General features: G+C 37.6%; 1 protein-coding gene across 10 annotated transcripts in view; it reads left to right on the top strand.

Moving 5' to 3' along the window:
• The window catches only part of LOC136854224 (uncharacterized), a 316,005-nt gene extending 311,798 nt beyond the window's left edge, over positions 1–4,207 (top strand). For all 10 annotated transcript variants that reach the window (XM_067130565.1, XM_067130561.1, XM_067130567.1 and 7 more), the window contains 2 exons: positions 2,837–3,050; positions 3,185–4,207. In XM_067130565.1, the coding sequence (XP_066986666.1) occupies positions 2,837–3,050; positions 3,185–3,375 (405 nt within the window). In that variant the 3' untranslated portion in view covers positions 3,376–4,207. The remainder of the gene's footprint in view (positions 1–2,836; positions 3,051–3,184) is intronic.
• Positions 4,208–19,505: the final 15,298 nt, after the last annotated feature.

Below are 19,505 nucleotides of genomic sequence, written 5' to 3'. Positions count from 1 at the left end.
TAGCTGCTGGCTTACATTTTAGCATAGTGTCCCTTGCGTAAGTTACTTGTTCCTTTTACTGATCCAACATATTTTTCTTATTACGATAAATTGTAAATGCATACTGTGTCGCTATGTGCTTTTTAATGCGATTTTTTTGTTTGAATATCTAATGTGTATACCAAGCAAAATTTTATCATATGAGGCGCGCGTATTGAAGGTTTTAGTCCCTCAAAAGCTTTTCAAATACCAGCAGATAACCTATTTTGCCAAATGTTACATTCACCTGACAGACTAATATTGGTGTTTGCAAAATAATGTAGAATACATCTTGTATTAATGAATGCCTCCGTTTGGGCTAACTAATAACGTCAACCCATTCCATTTAACACCTTAGTGTCTTTCCCCATCAGCCTCCCATGTAGAGGTTTTTTTTGCTTTGGTATCTTACATCCAAACGGTTCTTTGTGACCTCAGTTATTATAAGTCAGAAAAGCATGTGAATTTAACACTAAGGAAATCCATTTGACAAATCATTAGTATTTATGGTAAAAATTTTGGCTCGTATATTTTTTTTTATTTGACATCGAAGGGTAATTAGCCTGGCTCAGAAGTAGAGTGAATATCATATTCTTTACTCTTACAAAGGTTCACTGTAATTAACTGTTTTCACATTATATATCTTCGAAATTGGAAGCAATTATTATAAAAATTATTGCAACTAATTTATTATAAGTAACAAAATGGGCATATGGGATGGAATACGTGTCCACTCGAAAGTACATGCTCAATGCAATGTATTATCCGGCCATCTTCCCTCCGGTACAAGAGGAACCAGAGGGTCATAACTTTGGCAAAGGGACGAGATAGTGTGGCTTTTCTGCTACGATAATCAAAATATAAATTAGCGTTGCCTCCCCTGTGTTTAGATCTACCCAGTCCCCTTTCCACCGACCGCAAGGGCAATCCATCAGATGATAATAAATAGGTTTCAGTCTCCTCACATCCTGGAAAATAAGAAATTACAGTCCGATGAAAACCTTTAGCAGTTTTCAGAACACAAGAGATGCTCATCATGATTTTTCTTCTTATATTTTTGACAGTGGCAAGGGTCGGGAAGTGCAGAGAAAATCAGTGTTGCTGCATTCATAAATTAATTTAAGAGAGGTCCAAACATCAAAGTGTTCATTTTTCTTTCTAAGGTTTGGCAGTTCCTCCTAAAGTGTTTCTCTGATGAGCATGTGATCCTTTTGGCTTGTTCCAACACAACACATATTATGTATCCACATCATCACAAAGTCTAATAGGTCAGACAGGGTCAGGGTTTTCAAATTACTATAAAGTACCTGACTTTTTAATCGTAAACAAACCATAATTAACATTTCATCACCAAGCATGCTAGCACTTCCAGTGCATGTTGTAGATCTACTGGTGTTGAATTAAAAAACACTTCGATTTAGGCGCTTCCATTGAAACAGTAGCCCAGTGAATTTCGAACTGATCTTGCTCACAGTCTGACGGAAGTCTAACTTATTTTATGAGTATTCTATGGTAACTGATGTTATTTTAGTACCAACCTGCAGCAACTGTTACTGCGCAGTCTCTATTGTTCTGCTTAGATACAACAACGGTTCTTGTAAAAGACATTCTCTCTCTCTCTCTCTCTCTCTCTCTCTCTCTGTGTGTGAGCCAGCTACAATTTTGTATATTTCACAACTGAACACATCGTATGGAACAAGCCAAGAGCAAATAAGAGGACCACGTTTGAACTTTTTTGTTGTTTCCGTTTTGGGACCACTCAAGTGCATCCACAATTTATTTCCATCCAGGATAAAAATAGTTGTGCGGCCTGAGGATATCTGGTCGTGCAGTTAGTCATTGGCATACCAGTCATTGTTGATCATTTGTTATCAAGATGTCTAGCAGGTTGTCAGTAACAACAATTTCGTGTCCTATGGCGTTAATGATAATTATTGATCAGTTGGTGTGTGCTTGTAAACGTCTAGGGGTCTCCTGATATGGAAGTGCACATATTTTACATAGGCGTGGGCGAAAGATAAACACATCGATAAAGAGCTCTGTTGAAAAAGTGGTGCAAGAATTTATTTAAAAAGTGGTGCAATGTGTTCTGGCTCTTGCAGATAAGCTAGGTACAAGTTGTGAATCCGAAAACGTTTTGATGGCGTTACAACAGAAGCAGCTTTTCATAATTATTTTATTTAGCTTTGCGTATTATTCATGTTGATGATTGTGCCTATGTGGAAGACGAAATTGCCCCTGTTTATTTTTATGTCATCTAGGCTTTTTGAAATAAGGATTATTATTTTTATTTATCTCTTGTGCTTGCGTATGTTTGTAAGCGGAGTATCCCAAGATGAATATTAGTCATACGCTAGTTGGTCCCCGCCCCCTTTCTTTGTGGCCAGGATTGAAATATCCTCCTACACTATCTCAAGTGTTCCAATCTTATAAAAAAAAACAGCGAACCAGTTAAGGCCACATATAGTAGCCTGTAACCAAACTGAATAACAATTCTCGTATATTCAACACAATTATCATTGCCGAGTGGCTTTGGCGGAGGTATTAACTAGAGTGAAACCTTTCAAACTGGGTTGGGAATTTTATATACTTTTTAGCGCAAAAGATGCCTCAAGGGTCATCTTATTGTACAAATAAGAGCTCTTTTGCCAATCTTGCCCTGAGGAAATGAATTCAGATGCAAAATAATGGAATGTATAAATTTTATGATTGTCAAACATTTTCCCTTAAGTTTACAATGAAATAAGGCAGCCGACTTTTATAAATTCATTGCTAAAACCATAACCATGAAATCTTACCTTGGTTTCTTCCTCAACAGGTGGACGGGCAACCAAGCTTCTGCACTCTGCCGCGTCACAAGAGAGAAGTCACCTTCCAGATCCGGACGGTAGTTTTCGAAAAAGGTCCGGGACATCGATCTCTGGGTTTCAGCATCGTAGGCGGAACAGATTCCCCCAAGGGTTCCATGGGCATTTTCGTGAAGACTGTCTTCCCACAGGGCCAGGCTGCTTCTTCAGGTGCACTACAAGAAGGTAAATAGAAAGGAGGAACTATTGTTTGATATTGTAAAAACTACTTCATTCAAATTTCAGTGCTAAGAGCCTATATACGTCATTGATACGGACATTTTGTGCTTTGTCTAATAATTTCACAACGCAATTTCCAGGTGACGAAATTCTGGCCATCAACGGAAAACCCCTCCACGGAAGCTCGCACAAGGAAGCCATCCAAGCCTTCAAAGAAATTAAGCAGGGCAAAGTCGTCCTGCACATCGGGCGGAGACACCGCAAGAAGCCTAATGGAGTGAATACATCCATGAATTCTTCTGTGGCCCACCCTTCCCCTCTTCAGCAGTAGTCTCAGCAATTCTGTGCTGTATTTTGGAAAATGGGTGGAACTATGGCTGTTGGATGCCATTTCCCTGGTAGCTTTACATGGTAGTGTTTTCAGGATTAAGGGGACTTCAGAACCACTGCCAAGTCATGGCAGAAGAGGGTATTTTACATCAGTGCCGAACTCTTTCCAAAGGGTATTAATGTCTGCGAGAAGTTTCTGACTTGTACGAAGTTAGCGATTCATGTATGTTGTGGCAAGTACAGCTTTAGGATTCTGATTATTATCTTTATCGAAGTCATTTTTTTTATCCCCTTAAATTTTACTGTTCTTAAATGCTCAACTAATGATTTTTTTTTGTTTCTGCAAATATTTCGTCAAGAAATGTTTTATTAATTAATGTGATTTTAAGTGCACGCTAATTGATACAATTTGCGGCTTGACAAGCAAGAAATCAAATATTCCCAGTTTTGTAGTTTATGTACTATTCTGTACATATTTACTTTCTAATAATTATTGTATATATAAAAATCTTACACTTTCTTGAGTCCACCCAAAAGACCCAGTTGCCTTTCACATAAAAGGCACATTATCTTTTCCTAGTCGATGGGACTCGACCCAGTTATTCGTTTTTTTCATTTTTTCAACTTTAAAAGTAAATTTAAGTTCTATGTATATTATTTTCCTAAGTTCTTTGTTTTAAAGGAACATTCATTTATGTTGTACAGTTTAATTTTTATTGTGATATAATATTGAGTTATTGATGTATCGCCTATATGTGTGTGTATGAGTATTCTCTATCTTGTGAATGTGATATAGATGTAAAAGCTTTACTTAATAAAAATTTATCACTGTATCTATGGGGATTTAATCACAGAAATCCTATAAATTGCATTGTAATTATTACTAGAGTAAGTTTCCGCCTACTTTTTCCTTTGTGTCAAAAGATACCAAGTTTTTTAAGCTTTTCAAGATTAAGACAATTCATAAGAAAATCTTGCTCTTTGTAAGGTTATTAATGCAGTAACACTAAGGTTAGCGGAAAATGTTAACTTTCTACCTCCTAAAAAAAATGACGTATATAACTGCCTCATCCATTCTACTATTGCGTTACTATTCATTCAATTTTATCGTATTTCCTTCTAACAGCAAAATGTTAAAATTCTTCAGTCTCTGATGTGAGAAGCTAACGACGCACAATAAATTGTGGTGTTCTGTACAACAGAAAAATTGTTTTCGTGTTCAGTTATGTCTTCAAGGATCCGGATGCCAAGTTCTACAATCCATTCACTTTATTCACATTGTTTATGTAGTCCTTTACACCGCAAACCTGATTCACATCTATGGATATGGCGGTATTTAAATGGTCTACGACCTAAAACTTCTCAGCTTGCGGCAATACGCAGACAGCTTTCACCTGAATTTTTATCAGGAAAGGATGAAATTGACAAACACAATGTGTCAGTGGAACAACAAAGCAAAGTACAACTAAGGAAATACTGTACTAGTTTGCACTTGCGTGAAGATATTATACTTGTAAGTATACATGTGTTACAGTTAACTTTCTTAACTAACAGCGGCAATGATGTATGACCTACCCGGATAGCTTTACAGATTTATCAGTACCCCAAGCCTTATTTGGTCGCTTTTGAGCACAAAGCTGAAATTAACTTTAGTGAGCATATAGAATAGACTAGCGATATTTACTACACAATTTGTGAAATGCAAGACTCTCCTATATCCAATTGTTCAGTAGCAAACAATGTCTCCGATTGTAAGATATATTTTTCATTACATTTAAAGCAGTGATTATTTTGAGAAAACACTAAAACTTGTTTTAAAATCCTGTAGCGAGCAAGTAAGATTACAGTATATCATGCCATCAAGCTGCAAGTAGTCTCGTAAAAAAAATCGTGAAAATATTTGCATGTGGTTCCCAAAGGCCTGACTGAAGGTCGCTGACCTACGGTCAACCGCAGGGAGAGAGAATCATGCAAACAAAATGCACAATTAGATTTCGTGAAACCACAAGGACCCAAACGTTCATGAAATACTTGGATCCGTGAATATATCCCAGCCAAGTAAGTAGGCAAAATGAATGACTTCAACTTGCCAAATGTTAGTATTGCAAAGACTGTTTTTTAATGATTTACATATCAAGGAAGGAGTACCTCTGAAAGTTATTTTTGTCACTTTTCGCTGTTTATCTGAAAGACTAGGGAACTTTGAACGTTTTACAAATATGAAAAATTTAAAATGAGAGGATAACTCGTTTCATACAGAAGAGAAAGGGCGGTTTCGAAAGAAGACAAATATTCTTTTGCAACCGTTCCTATCCTAGCCTCGCGTTTTCATTCGATAATAAGTCATCCAATATTTCAGGAAGCGAGATTAATAAGGCACAAAAGCCAAACGAAAATATGACACAAAACTAGACGGAAAAATGACTCGCCAAAGTTGCAGAAAATAAAAGTCCAGTGCAGTTCAAGTTAATAGTAAATGTTTATATTCGGATTCTCAACTGGTAAAAAAGCAGCCTCTGACGTGAATGATAGTCCTTAAAAGAGGATTTCCGGCAGCTATGCATCCGATTCGGCCCATACATGAGCAGCCACTGGCAAGAAATCGCACTGGCGCCAATATGTCTGAAGTTAGCTATTAATTTATTCCGGACGTCACACAACTTCCTTAGAGGATTTCGTCAGGAAATGACGAAACTCCAAGTAAGGTTTTCGGAGTACATATTTACGAAAAGAAAAATTGCTTGACACGTGATACTGGCTGTAGTGATGAGTTGTATCTCCTGTCCTACTTTCACAGACAATGGTGACAATTACATCCTTCCTAATATTCCCACCCATTGGGGGATGTTGCCGTCAGTGCACCTCATGTGGTGCACTGTAGGCATTACTAAAATGGAGTAGGCAGCGTCCCTTCGGCCCCTAGTTGCACTCAATTTTAGTTTTCTGTAAAAGAAAACTATTGTGCCGGCTTTGTCTGTCCGTCCGCCCTCAGATCTTAAGAACTACTGAGACTAGAGGACTACAAATTGGAATGTTGATCATCCATCCTCCAATCATTAAACATACCAAATTGCAGCCCTCTAGCCTCAGTAGTTTTTTTTTTTTTTTTTTATCTCATTTAAGGTTAAAGTTAACCATAATCGTACTTCTGGCACCACCACAGGACCGTGGCTGAATTTCATGGGCCGTGGCTGAGGCCAACACCGGACCGTAGCTGATTTTCATGGGCCGCCGCTAAGAGTTCCATGGGCCGTGGCTGAAAGTTTCATACAGCATTATACGCCGTACAGGAAACTCGTTTGCACCGATGTTTCTTCGGCGCAATTTTTTACTTGTTTACGCTTAAGTTTACCTCCACACCGCTTCATTTCTTTTGTTTTGTTGTCCAGCCTATAGTGGGCACCCGTGGGGTTATCTCCCAGTTCTGGATCTGTTTTATCTGCTGTCCAACCACTCCAACTTCCTCCTATCACTGTCTTGAACGCTGAATGGCCGAAAATGGCCCAGTGCTTGGCTTGGCAGCATAATTCCATAAAATCAAATCAAATCAACCCAACTGCCCCAGAATAAAGTCATTTAATCTTGCATTTCAAGTAAAAGTTGACTTGTCCGTACTCAGAGAGAGCATTACTCATCAATGTTGAGTAATCTCAAGACTGCGTTCACGTGTTTCAGGCATTTACTAGTTTCAGATTTCTGCTGAAAGCTGTCAAAAATAGCACGTGTATCCTCAATCGTTTTCAGAGAGCTAAAGGGTCATATGTATAGCTTCAAGATTTTGGAATTACTGTATATCAAATAAGTGAAATATAAATCTGCAAAAATTTAAAAGGTGCACAGCAACGAAGAACACCTCCCTGCTAATTTTCGTGATTTAGTCGGAATGTTACTGTCGGTTTCTCTTAGGTGTGGACAAGTCTCTAAATGACCAGAGCCTCATCACTGGAAACTGAATTAGAGGTAAAACAGGATTTTAGAGGTTTACACGTTTTGACAATGTAAACAACGAAATGATAATAATGTAGAACAGCGAATACAGGCTACTACATTGTACATTAGCACAGAGTACATACAAGAGAAAGTTGATGGCTGTAATGATAATTAACCGGTTGATTTCCTAGGCGAAAGTGGAAATAAAACGAGGAGTTCAAATTGTAACTATAAGGAAGTCAGAACGTGATAACGGAATCCGGTCGTAAGAATGGGCTATATAAGAGCTGATGGATAAGTCTGGTGGTTCAAAGGTGCCAGGTGGTTTGTGAGTATTAAGAAATAAAATGGAGTAATAAAATACATGACTGGAGGAACGATGAATCAAGTGAAGGAATAAGGATTTTTTTAACACAGCTGCAGGTAAAAATAAAGGTAAATGAGATATGAAGCACAAGAAAAAAAAATAATCTGGTATGGAGAGAAGCAAATGCAAGGAGAAAGGTTAATAAACAAACGGAACTTAGAATAAAAAAACTCAGACAGAGACATAAGGACTGAAACTAATGCATTCCAAAGTCGTTAGATGGAATGTGTCGAGAAGTCAGTAATGTAGCCGATAAAACACGTTTCAAAGCTAAATGAAGTATTACTTGTGGCAATGCGTAAGAGGAACTATAAAAAGTTTCTGAAGTGGGATCACTATTGAGTCTTAACTGTGGTGAGTAAGGTTCAGTGGTTTCTCGGAATGGGTGAAAATTTACGAGGGAACAAATGAGAGAATAGCTGTCTTTGTGTATTTGAGAAATGGAACATGGATCACGTGTTTATAATGTAACAATTGTGTCAGAAGTTTCATACCAAAAATAAATCAAACTGTATGTCCAGGAGTGCTGATGGTGTTGATAAACTCAATTAGATCCACTGTGAGTTTATTTCAATACAATTTGTGCTTTCTTAAACACATAAATAGGTGTACAACTGTAGGTCTCACGAAAAGGTGTGCTATTTCCATGACAATTTGATATCAATAATATAATAGGGACCGAGATCAAAGCAGAAGAGAAGATGCAGAGACTGATGAAATAGTTTAAAAGAATATATATGTGGAGAAAAAGATATAAGTGAAGGTTGGCGAAAGTACGGTTAAAATGGTATACGCAAGCCAGGGGGAGTTAGCGATGAATATTAAACGCGGATAGTTGAATAATGCAAGTTGCTAACACATAGATAGATAAAAGTAACTTTATAAATGATGGTAGACTGGGAGATCTGAATGAGAAACTATACGAGGAAAGGAGAGCTGCTCAAGCCCAGGAAAAATGCAAAATACAAGAATGTTGTCCAGCGAAGCAAAAGGTACTGTAGAACAGGTGGAAGAGCTGTCGGAAAAGAGCCTTCTCTTCAAACAGAAGAGCAGCTGTTTCATATAAACCTAAGAAAAAGAAAAGGAATCTCCTGCGCTGAATGTATTATGTAGAGAGTAATAAGGGATGAAAGAGTAATTACACGTAAGGGTGCAATGGTCATGTTAGAAGATGAGGGCCACAGATGAGAGTTTTCAAGCAGCTTTCATTCAACAGCGAGAAAACTGCAGCAAATAAGATGGTGTATAATTTGGAAGCCTTCAGAGAAGAGACGTGACAGGCACCTTCAAGATCTTGGGCTGACGGGTGGCAGAAATTATTGGAGGGAAAGCCTTTGTTATAAGTGATGAATGAGGTTACGTGCAAGATACATGCGTTCTATACAGGTGTAGGAAATTGCTGTGGGAGATTCTACACGGGCGGTTCGTCACTAACTCAGAAAGATGAATGTGTGGTACGTATTACTGTTACGTTTATGTCAGGGGTCATTCATTCTTGTGAAAACAAGTCAAATTGTGACAAAATAATAGTAATAATAACCACAACAACATTTAGGTTCCTTTTTGTTCGAGTACTCGCTAAAAATATATAATTTAATGTCCTAAATATCGCAGCCAAATGCCCCTAGCAAAACTACTGGATTTGCACTTGGGAATTATTTTCAGTGTCGTCAAAGTACTTCACTTTATTATTTATAACGTCAGTTATTATTATTAATCATCTTAAAACATATACATTCACTTACTAAGCAAGCGTTCCCATATCAGAATGCCATTAAGGAAGGATAAAATGAAAGGAGAGCAACTAGAAGTACAATAAAATACAATAAAAATAACAAGTAAGATAAAATATCAGCAATCACATAAATTCTATACTGGATATTTTTGCACAATATACTTCGTATTGCACAGGAGTTACGATGAATAAATGAAAATCATTTAATTTTTGATTATGCTCAAGGAAATAGCATAGTTAATGTATTCCTTGCACTGCAATACTTTTTTCCCATGAAGAAATATTTGCGAAAGTGTTTCATACTGATGATTCACGCACTCCCTCCCTGAAAGGCATGGCATGAGATTATAAGGTTCGACTAGTAAAACAGCATCATAGTTATTTAACAACCAAACCCAGCAACAAGTAAAACCGAACCCTACACACACACACACACACACAAAAATACACACTTGTTGACAAGATACGAAGCAAAAATGCAAAACCTACTTACATGCAAAGACGAAGCCAAGAAAGGAAGCAAAAAATGAAAATGGGTTTGAGGGAGGAGCCCCCACGGGTTTCATCATCTATCCTCCCTTTGGGAGAAGTTCGAGGGGCTTCGGCAGTCAACATTTTTTCTCTTTTAATTTGACTTTCTTCTTAAGGAGAAACGATCCCAGTGAATATGCGACGCCGTACTGCTCAAGCCGCGAGAAACAATACAAATGCGCGACCACTGTAACTTCCTGTTTACTTATTGCAGCTTTGAGGTTATGAAACTCAGGTAAAAAAGTTATACAAACGAACGGAAAATACTGGAAAATTATTTGTGAGCTAAAGCTACACATTTACTTATTCATTTAAGGAAACTGTTATCTACTAGGTCAACGAAGTTGCATGGAGAGCATGAAAAATTGGTGTAGCAGTTGGTTCGGAGAAAACTTATAAAGGGAGACCTATAAATATATTGTTAGGTCCCTCCACAGACGTTCTACGTTATACTGTGTGTGACGGAGACTATGTACACACCAGCGTCCTTGTCTGTCTGTAGCATCCTACACCTGTTGTTTACACTTTAAGAGACCCAATTCTTCCAACCACTTTTGCTAGTTCTTGAATACATACCTCTCTCAGTTTTGTTTTCCTTTCCTTTAAAGGAGCGGCTGTAAAAGTAAATCCCTTTTCACTAGTATATGTCTAGTTTTATTTTGTCAAATTAAGTATTCTATACAGACACTCATACAGCATTTCCCCAATACGGGCCAAGAAATACTTCGAACCGACTGAATGTGACACCTACGTAATCCCTTAAAAACAAACAACCTGGAGCAGTACAACGAGAAATAATAATTTTCTGTTCAGACAAGGAAAAACCAGCTGTGTTTACAATGGCCAACATAGTAAGAGGGATAGTGCCTTTACGCTCGTCACGTTGGCGAAGCTTTAGTAATTCAAGCCATAGTAACGCAAGGATAAGTCAAACTCCTTGTGTCATTTGCCAGAGGGAACGGACGGAAAAGGAAAGATTACAGAGTTGCCTACAAACGTGGAGGAGCAGTGTTCGTCTCGATCCTTTTCTTCGACTTTTTCTCCCCTTTGTGAAACACCGAAGTGCGCGTGTGATGTCGTTTGTCATTTCACATCGTTCCTGGTGTGCTGACGAACCCTCTGTCAAATGGACGCTTTCACTACAACCATCCCCATGGGTTAAGGCCTCAATGTGAATCACTGTAGCGAAAACACTTTCAAAAATAATTTTTTTTTTTTTTTGGCAAAATCACCTTCAAATTGATCCGGTGTTTTTTGGTGCCATAAGGGTTCTGAACTTCTGACTGCAAATAAATATAAACATAAAAATAGATGATGATGTCCCTCCTCGAACGTTACTTTACCCAAGACTTCAATTCAGATCGCAGTCGTACCATGCAGACAACCTCATACCGGAATTTATCCTGGCAGGGTGAGGGTTACCTAGTCAAAGGCCCTCCCGTGTTGATGATATACAATTTGAAGAGGCAAGGAACATGTCGTGTGTTTTTTTTCCTCTTCTGCCTCTCACTTTTTCTCTCTATACCAACTGCAACCCACGTCGGCTGAATAACTACTAAGCACCTAATTGGCAGCTCAGGCCGACAGAAACATACTGGATATAGGGAACGCGCCCATATCTATCCTCCTTGCTCGGCTCGAGAATCGAACGCTGGTCCATCACTTTGTGAGCTAAGTGTGCTACCACCACTCTCACATACATACATACATACATACATACATACATACATACACACACACACACACACACACACACACACACACATATATATATATATATATATATATATATATATATATATATATATATATATATATATATATATATATATATATGTCACACACAAATATATATGTCAAATCTACGCATTAGTTAGCGTAATATTTATTTTTTCAATTCACTAAGCATTCAAGCCGGAAAAGTTAACAAGATACAAAGAAAATATTTGCTATTAGTAACCACAGATTTGAAGATTAAATTGCAAGAAATTAGAAAATTTCTCTTAAAAACTAATACGAAGTGACATATTTCCTTAGCAAAACGATGTTATTTTTACACGTACTCAGAAAGAGTTTCCTGTGCAAAGCAAGTGCAAAATAAGTCATTAGTTTGATACTGACATTTCGTTCTTCCTGTGACGCGGGATCATCGGGCGATCCGGTTCTTTTTAGGTTGATTTTTTATATTTCGGTTTATGTTTGTTTAACATGGTAGCCCTCTTGAAATATCCTTGGCATGTTTCGGTTTGGACACTGCTTTGTTCCACAGTATACTTATGAGCGGATTCCCTCGTACATCCTTTTTTATATTTGTATTTCTTGAAGTCGTGTGTGTAGTTTTTTTTTTGTAGACTCATATTTTTATGAGAAATTTGGTTTTTTCAAACTAAAATTTTATATCCCACCCTACTCCCATCCTCTCTCTCTCTCATATATATGTAATATATATATATGTGTCATATATGTGTATATATATACATATATATAATGTATTATGTATGTATAAAAATTACATTATATGTGTCTATGTGTGCGTATGCATGTATTATATATACACACACACACACACATATATATATATATATATATATATATATATATATATATATATATATATATATATATATATATATATATATATAAATTCATGTTTTGAATAAAAATTAGGCTATTTCAGGCCATTATTTCGTACCTCTCTCTATCTCTCTCTCTCTCTCTCTCTCTCTCTCTCTCTCTCTCTCTCTCTCTCTATTATATGAACACATATGTATTATTTATGCATATGAATTATATTATATATATAATATATATATGTATTATGTGTATATAATTTATATATATATATATATATATATATATATATATATATATATATATATATATATATATATATGTATACTGTATGTGTGTGTGTGTTAAAGGCCCTTGGCCTTACCTGAATTCAGTTGGTATCCTGTAACTCGCAGCCAATCAGTTAATTTTCTCTCTCTCTCTCTCTCTCTCTCTCTCTCTCTCTCTCTCTCTCATTTATCTATTCCGTCTAAGGTGTGTAAATCAAATCATAAATTACAAAACTAAAATTTATCAAGCAAGTTTAACAACGAACCATGTAAAACGATACTATGGAAGAAGGATATTAAATCTATGAAGCATTACCCAGAAGCAAACTAAATAATTGCATGTCAGATATGATACATGGGGATTAATTCTTGTTCCCCACCAAGTCTCTAAACCAACCCACATTTCACTTAGTCTGTTACGCATCACTTTCAAATTCATTTCTGTCATTGGTTCTATTATAAACGACCACTTCCCACACCAGCCATTTTAAATGCTCGCTTACACTGGAGCACATCCTCCCCAATTAATCATGGGTCCTTTGAAACATTTCTGTACAAAAGAGAAGGAACCATATCCATTAGAAATCACCGTTACCCTAATTTACAGACGCACAGAACTACACGAGATAAATGTTAAATAATGACAAAAAGAACAATCACTAAATAATCAGTTTCATAAAGGCTAGTCATTTTTCAAAGTCTCTAATTGCTCTTAAGCAAACGGGAATCTTGATTTCCAGCATGTTCAACACGACCTCTTAGTTTGGGCTATCACCAAGGAGTAAGTAATCCATCACAAGCCCATTCTCACTTAGAGATTTCAAGTTGCACGAATGGAATCACATTTCCGTTAACACACCCACGAATCCGATATTTGGATCAAAAGATTCCATGCTGATGGAAATTTCCATCATTCGACACGTGATGCTGTATCCGGGTGCCCTCCGAACAATGTTCAGGTCACCGATCGATCAATTGCTGAATTTACTTTCATTCTCATGTGGACAGAATCTCCGTGGTTTCCAAGCGCCTCCAGAAAGACTGACACAGCTGAATCCCAAAAGTCACTGTATGTTACAAATATCTCCATATATATATTTATATATATATATATATATATATATATATATATATATATATATATATATATATATATATATATAATTTATATACACTGATACATATATATATTGTAACGTGGGAAACCACTTTATAAGCAAAACCAACTCCCAAACTGATTTATCAAATAAATGTAGTATTTTTCATACTGATAACTAACTGAGGAAGGGCATGAGAAACTCAGCCCCCACATAACTTTCTCTCCATGCTCCCCTTTTTGGTACATCCTTTTATCTTTCCTAAGAGCTGGTGACTGCTTGAAATACCTCCTTTCAGAGAAAAGGTGAATGAAGACGAAACCCTGCAGAAACCCACCAGAAAAGTTGATTCCCCAATAGAAACTGGCAAACATGGGGATGCCAGAGGTCACAGAAAACAAAGAAAATGACCCATATGAGTTGGCCGCCATCTTAAGCCCTAAGGCCAGATGCTGATGATCCCAGCACCCTCTGAGAAGAGCCAGAAAATAATCTCCGAGGGTATAAAAAGCCAGGCACAGCTGGCTTCGCTTGCAGAACCTATGGGTAGCAGACTCGACACATTGCCCCTTGCTTGCTCCTTATTGAGCTAACCCCACATGGCCATCTTTCGGCCTCCCAGTCACATTAAGTGTGTATTCCCAATAGACTCATCCCTCCATTCTTGGTGCATATTTGACGAGGCTCTCCTTTATAAGGTAATGTCCTGATTCGAAGTTCTTTCAAACAGTCACGTAACTTAATCTTTGACTGTATTTCATTTTCTTTTCTGAAGTGCGATTTCTCACAGGGTCCTGACTCGGTTATTCCAGTGTGAAGTTTTAACGTAAGCATCTTGCACCAAAATGGAGTTATCTTGGCATCATATATGCGACCGTTGATTCGCCCGATGGTGGCCTGTCCTATATCGTTGCCAGATGCACCATTAAGGCTAAGTTTAATCTTAAATAAAATAAAAACTACTGATGCTAGAGGACTGCAATCTGGTATGTTTGATGACTGAAGGGTGGATGATCAACATACCAATTTGCTGCCCTCTAGCCTTAGAAAAAATGCGGACAGAAAAAAGTGCGGACGGACAGACAAAGCTGGCACAATAGTTTTCTTTTACAGAAAACTAAAAAGGGCGCATGAAGGGGATCAACTCGAAAGTGTACTGTGATTCATATCAGTGTCCAAGCTGAAAAATGTCAAGGATATATTTTTAAGAAGGCTACTACAGTACAGTACCATGCTAAACAAATACAAAAAGGAATAAAAAAAAAATTCAACCAAAAAGAGCCGCGTCCTCCGAGAGTTCCGCGTCACAGGAAGAACGAAGTGTCAGTATCAAACTAATGACGTTTTATTCCGTACTCATCCCATACACCAAACTGTAAGTATAAGTCTTGGGAAGTGAGAAGCATCAACAACACCGTATTGCTAAGGAAATGCGTCAATTCGTATTAGCTTGTGAAGTAGAGTTTTTGTATTTCTTGTAATCTTGAAACTTCAAATCACTGGTTAATAATGATAAATATTTTCTTTGTAAGCATGGCAACCTTTGTTGCTTGAATGCATGGTGAAACGATATGTTAAAATATATATTAGTCTAACTAACATGAAGATTTGTGCAACATGAAGTTGTGATCAGTTTACTGCAGTAGCCCGCTTAGGAAAAGCAACTGGTTACGGGGTCCAAGTAATTCGCCATGATGGTTCTAGAACTTCAATCGTTAACTTTTGAAGACAAAAGTACGGAGACGATACATATGCGAGTACATTTAAACCCCCCCACCCATCTCTCTCTCTCTCTCTCTCTCTCTCTCTCTCTCTCTCTCTCTCTCTCTCTCTCTCTCTCGTGTAGGATCCTCACCGTGCCACCAAATAAAATCCTACATCAGACACCTAAACGCAAAGCTAATAATAAATAAAAAAAAAAATGAATCATTTGGTGACAGGATGTCTAATCTCTTACAAACATTTCCCACACAACTACAACACTTAACGTCTCTTCTTCTACGTCTTTACTACACTAACGAAGGGAGAAGCACCTTTTGTCGTTTACATTTGTATTCCTTATTCGGATTTCTTCATTTAGTCACTTCTATCTCGCATTTCAGTGAAGTAAGCCATTTCAGTGGGATGAAAGTTTGGTTTTTCCATGGCCCACAGGGATGTCTGAACATTCAACCAACCTTGGTTTTGGTTGTGGGACCCAAAAACAAGGTGCACCACGAAGCCTGACACTCTTTTTTTCTAATCCGAGCCAGAACCTTGAGTTTGCGTTTTCTGTACCCTTTCTAAACTCATGGCACATGACTCAGAAAGTCAAAATAAGCCTGTAATGATTCATCATTTTATTTCTGAGTAAGAAATGTGGTGTTGTGTCGCATAAGTTGACAGTATATATAAGCATATTTCTTGCTTTTCTATGCGCGAGTGAAGACAGAATCAAATGTACCGCCGTGATAAGTATAGTTTCTGACGATATAACCAACCGCAGCCAAATCCATACCTTTTTTTTTCATTAATTACCTCCGACGCAAAAATTCATCCTCTGTTAATTCCATCCAAAAACCAGAGAGAAAAAATATATAGACAAAATCGAGTTACCGGTGCTGTCACTAGGTATCATGACTTTCACATCTCCATCACCTGACGTGAGTTGATACCCTACATCCAGTTCGATAGCTCGGTGACTCACTCATCAAACTGGTTGGTCGTAGTTGGACACACCTCGAAAGTTTGGACACAACCGGTCTAAACTGAATAACATCGGCGAAATAACGCGTAATGCAACGTTTAAAAGGGTAAGATGTGAGTGAGTGTGTTTGGAAGGGTGCATGGGACTCTATCTCATCCTAGAAGACTTGTTAAGAGCCGGAACGCCAACTATTTTGAGGTTTGGGGCGTACGGAGAATTTATATATGTATATATATATATATATATATATATATATATATATATATATATATATATATATATATATATATATATATATATATATGTATGTGTGTGTGTGTGTGTGTGTGTGTGTGTGAGAGAGAGAGAGAGAGAGAGAGAGAGAGAGAGAAGGGGGAGGGGATATATCAAGCATCCACAAGTATCTGTTGTCTTGGGCATTACAATAAAGCGGAAAATATCAACGATGTGCTTGGATTTCCAACACAAGAGTTCATTTATTTTTTCGGTTTTTTACGATTGAAAATGGTTTAGTGTACGTAAAGAAAGCTTTTGGAATAGACTACTGAGAAAACATGGCGAAAGGAAATGTCTGCGACTGGATACGTGACCTTCGAGACAAATGAGAACGAATATGTCCGTTAATAGAGAGAGAGAGAGAGAGAGAGAGAGAGAGAGAGAGAATTAACTTTTAATTCAGTAGAGTTTTGTCCATACGAGTGAAAAGTTACTTCCAAATGAGTCCTTCCTAAGAGAATAAAAATGAATAATTATACAGCCGTCCAAACAGGGAGGCATTAATGAGTAAATGAAATGTAACAGTGAGACAAAAGATCACATTAAAATTCCGGTTCACGACGTCATCTGAAGAACCGACTTGATCAAATCTTCTCCCTTACAATCATCAAGAATTTACAACTCCAACAGCCATCCTATCTAACCCCCCATTTTTGTTTTTTAATCTTCTCTTATTCTGGCTTTTCCATCCGTACATCATGGCTTGTCTCCGGCTTTACGGACCTGTGAGAGTCTCCTGGAAGCTCCGTTTCCAGATCTGGTAAAATGCAATTACCAAACGAGCAACCAGGGGGAGCGACGCATCGGAAGCTATAAACTTGGCAGCGGGCGCCCCTCCACCACTCGTTTTGCGAGTGCGTGCGTGCGTACGTCTGGAGGAATTTAGGAGGCGGTTGTGGGTTTAAAGGCATTTCGTATTCCAAACACTTGCGGCCCTGCATCCCCCATCCTGCATGCTAATACGCCGGGCCAATTATGTCCTACAAAAAGCGCTCTTGAAGCTCGTCTTCACTGGGGTCACAATGCATCCAATTTGCCACGATCCAGATGATAAGGGAGGCAATGGATATTGACCTCTTGGTCCTTCCTGTATTGGGCTGATCTCAGTCTGAGGAAGTCGAGCGATGAATCGGTTAACTTCACGTAGCGGCGAGATGGACCATCATCGTAAAATGAATAAGGAAAATCACCTTTTATGTTTACTTTGATTTATTCATCCGGAGGAATTAGCGAACGGTGAGTCATCACTACGACGTGATACATAACAAGGGGTTTTTGCCACCCTCCGCTAAAGCCCTCCCGGAGGAGTTGGCGGCGAAGGGGTCTACGGGAAAAGGAAAAACAAAAACAATGGAAGTCGTCTTCTCGAGTTGGAAGAATGACTGGGGCCATTCTTCTGAAGTGGAAGAACAGCACTATTTCTTCTCATCTTTTTATTTCCAAAGAATGACAGAGTCATGCTATTCAGATTTGGATGAATAACCTTAGCTTACTTTTAATTACAGTACGAAAAAATGAGAGCTTTGTGCATCTGACATATAAAAAAAATACTATTCGAAAAAAATAAGCTGCAAATTTTGGGTCCTTAATCAAAACCAGTACTTACTATTTTAACCTTACGAAACTAAGACACTTTCATCCTTGGTAATTTCAGAACTGAAAATACTAAAAAATAATGTAAAAATAATTCTGAACTACCACATTTCCTCAAATAACTCACCTTATTTAAAAAGTTCCATCACTAATATCAACGATAAAAGAAACGTTCATAAATTCCCAATGAAAGGTATCAGTCTTATGTAAGGAATTAATTCACTTTTGAAAAATACTGAAGGAATCCAAACCTTTTAATTTTATAAATTCAGAAAATCATATAATATCCAAAATACTTTCACGCTCAAGTTCTTTACAGCTTTCTTTTTCGAAAACGCAAAAGTAATGTACCCTACACAAATTTATATTTTATGGAAATAAAACCTGCAATTCTCTTTTTTCAAAAAATAAATTGACTGTATCATTTCCTTCCAATGTGCATAGCGTACTTAATTTGCTTTCCAATATGATATAAACAAATTTATATTCTTCCATCATTACTGACGAAATCTCTCCCTTCTCAAGTTCAAAACTGTAAGTCGTTCATTTTTATCAGTAGCGGAACTTTTTTTCATTTCGATTTTGAATAATGGCTGACTACATGACATTACCATAAAAGCAAATTCTTCTGATGAGGTTTGAACCTGAATAGTTGTCCAAAATATCTTTGTAACCTAAATACGAGACTTTCACATTAGAAAAACCCGGCGGAAGAATATCAAAGCCGATAATGTCATTACTCATTAACCTTATGAAGGAAACTTTCTCATCTCATTAAGCTGAAACACCTGGTATTCCACGATGTCGGTCGACAGGTCGAGTCGTCAGGTATGCATTCCCCACGAATGAATGAGCTTCCTTTTCATCATTATAATTCGGTTGCCGTACTGTACTGTTCTGCGTCATTCATCACTCCTGCTTTCACACTGCTTCACATTCACCTGGTTAATTAAACCGTAGTCTTTCCCCACAGTCAGCGCCCCCCCTCTCTCTCCCCATATTCTCGATCCATAGAAAACGACTCGGTTACCGTAAATAATAAAAATGATATATAAATTTTTTAATGGACTTTACTC

Source organism: Macrobrachium rosenbergii, chromosome 28, assembly GCF_040412425.1.
Source record: "Macrobrachium rosenbergii isolate ZJJX-2024 chromosome 28, ASM4041242v1, whole genome shotgun sequence".
Classification (NCBI taxonomy): Eukaryota; Metazoa; Arthropoda; class Malacostraca; order Decapoda; family Palaemonidae; genus Macrobrachium; species Macrobrachium rosenbergii.
The sequence above is the reverse complement of the archived record's forward strand: the minus strand, read 5'-3'. Positions and strand labels throughout refer to the sequence as shown.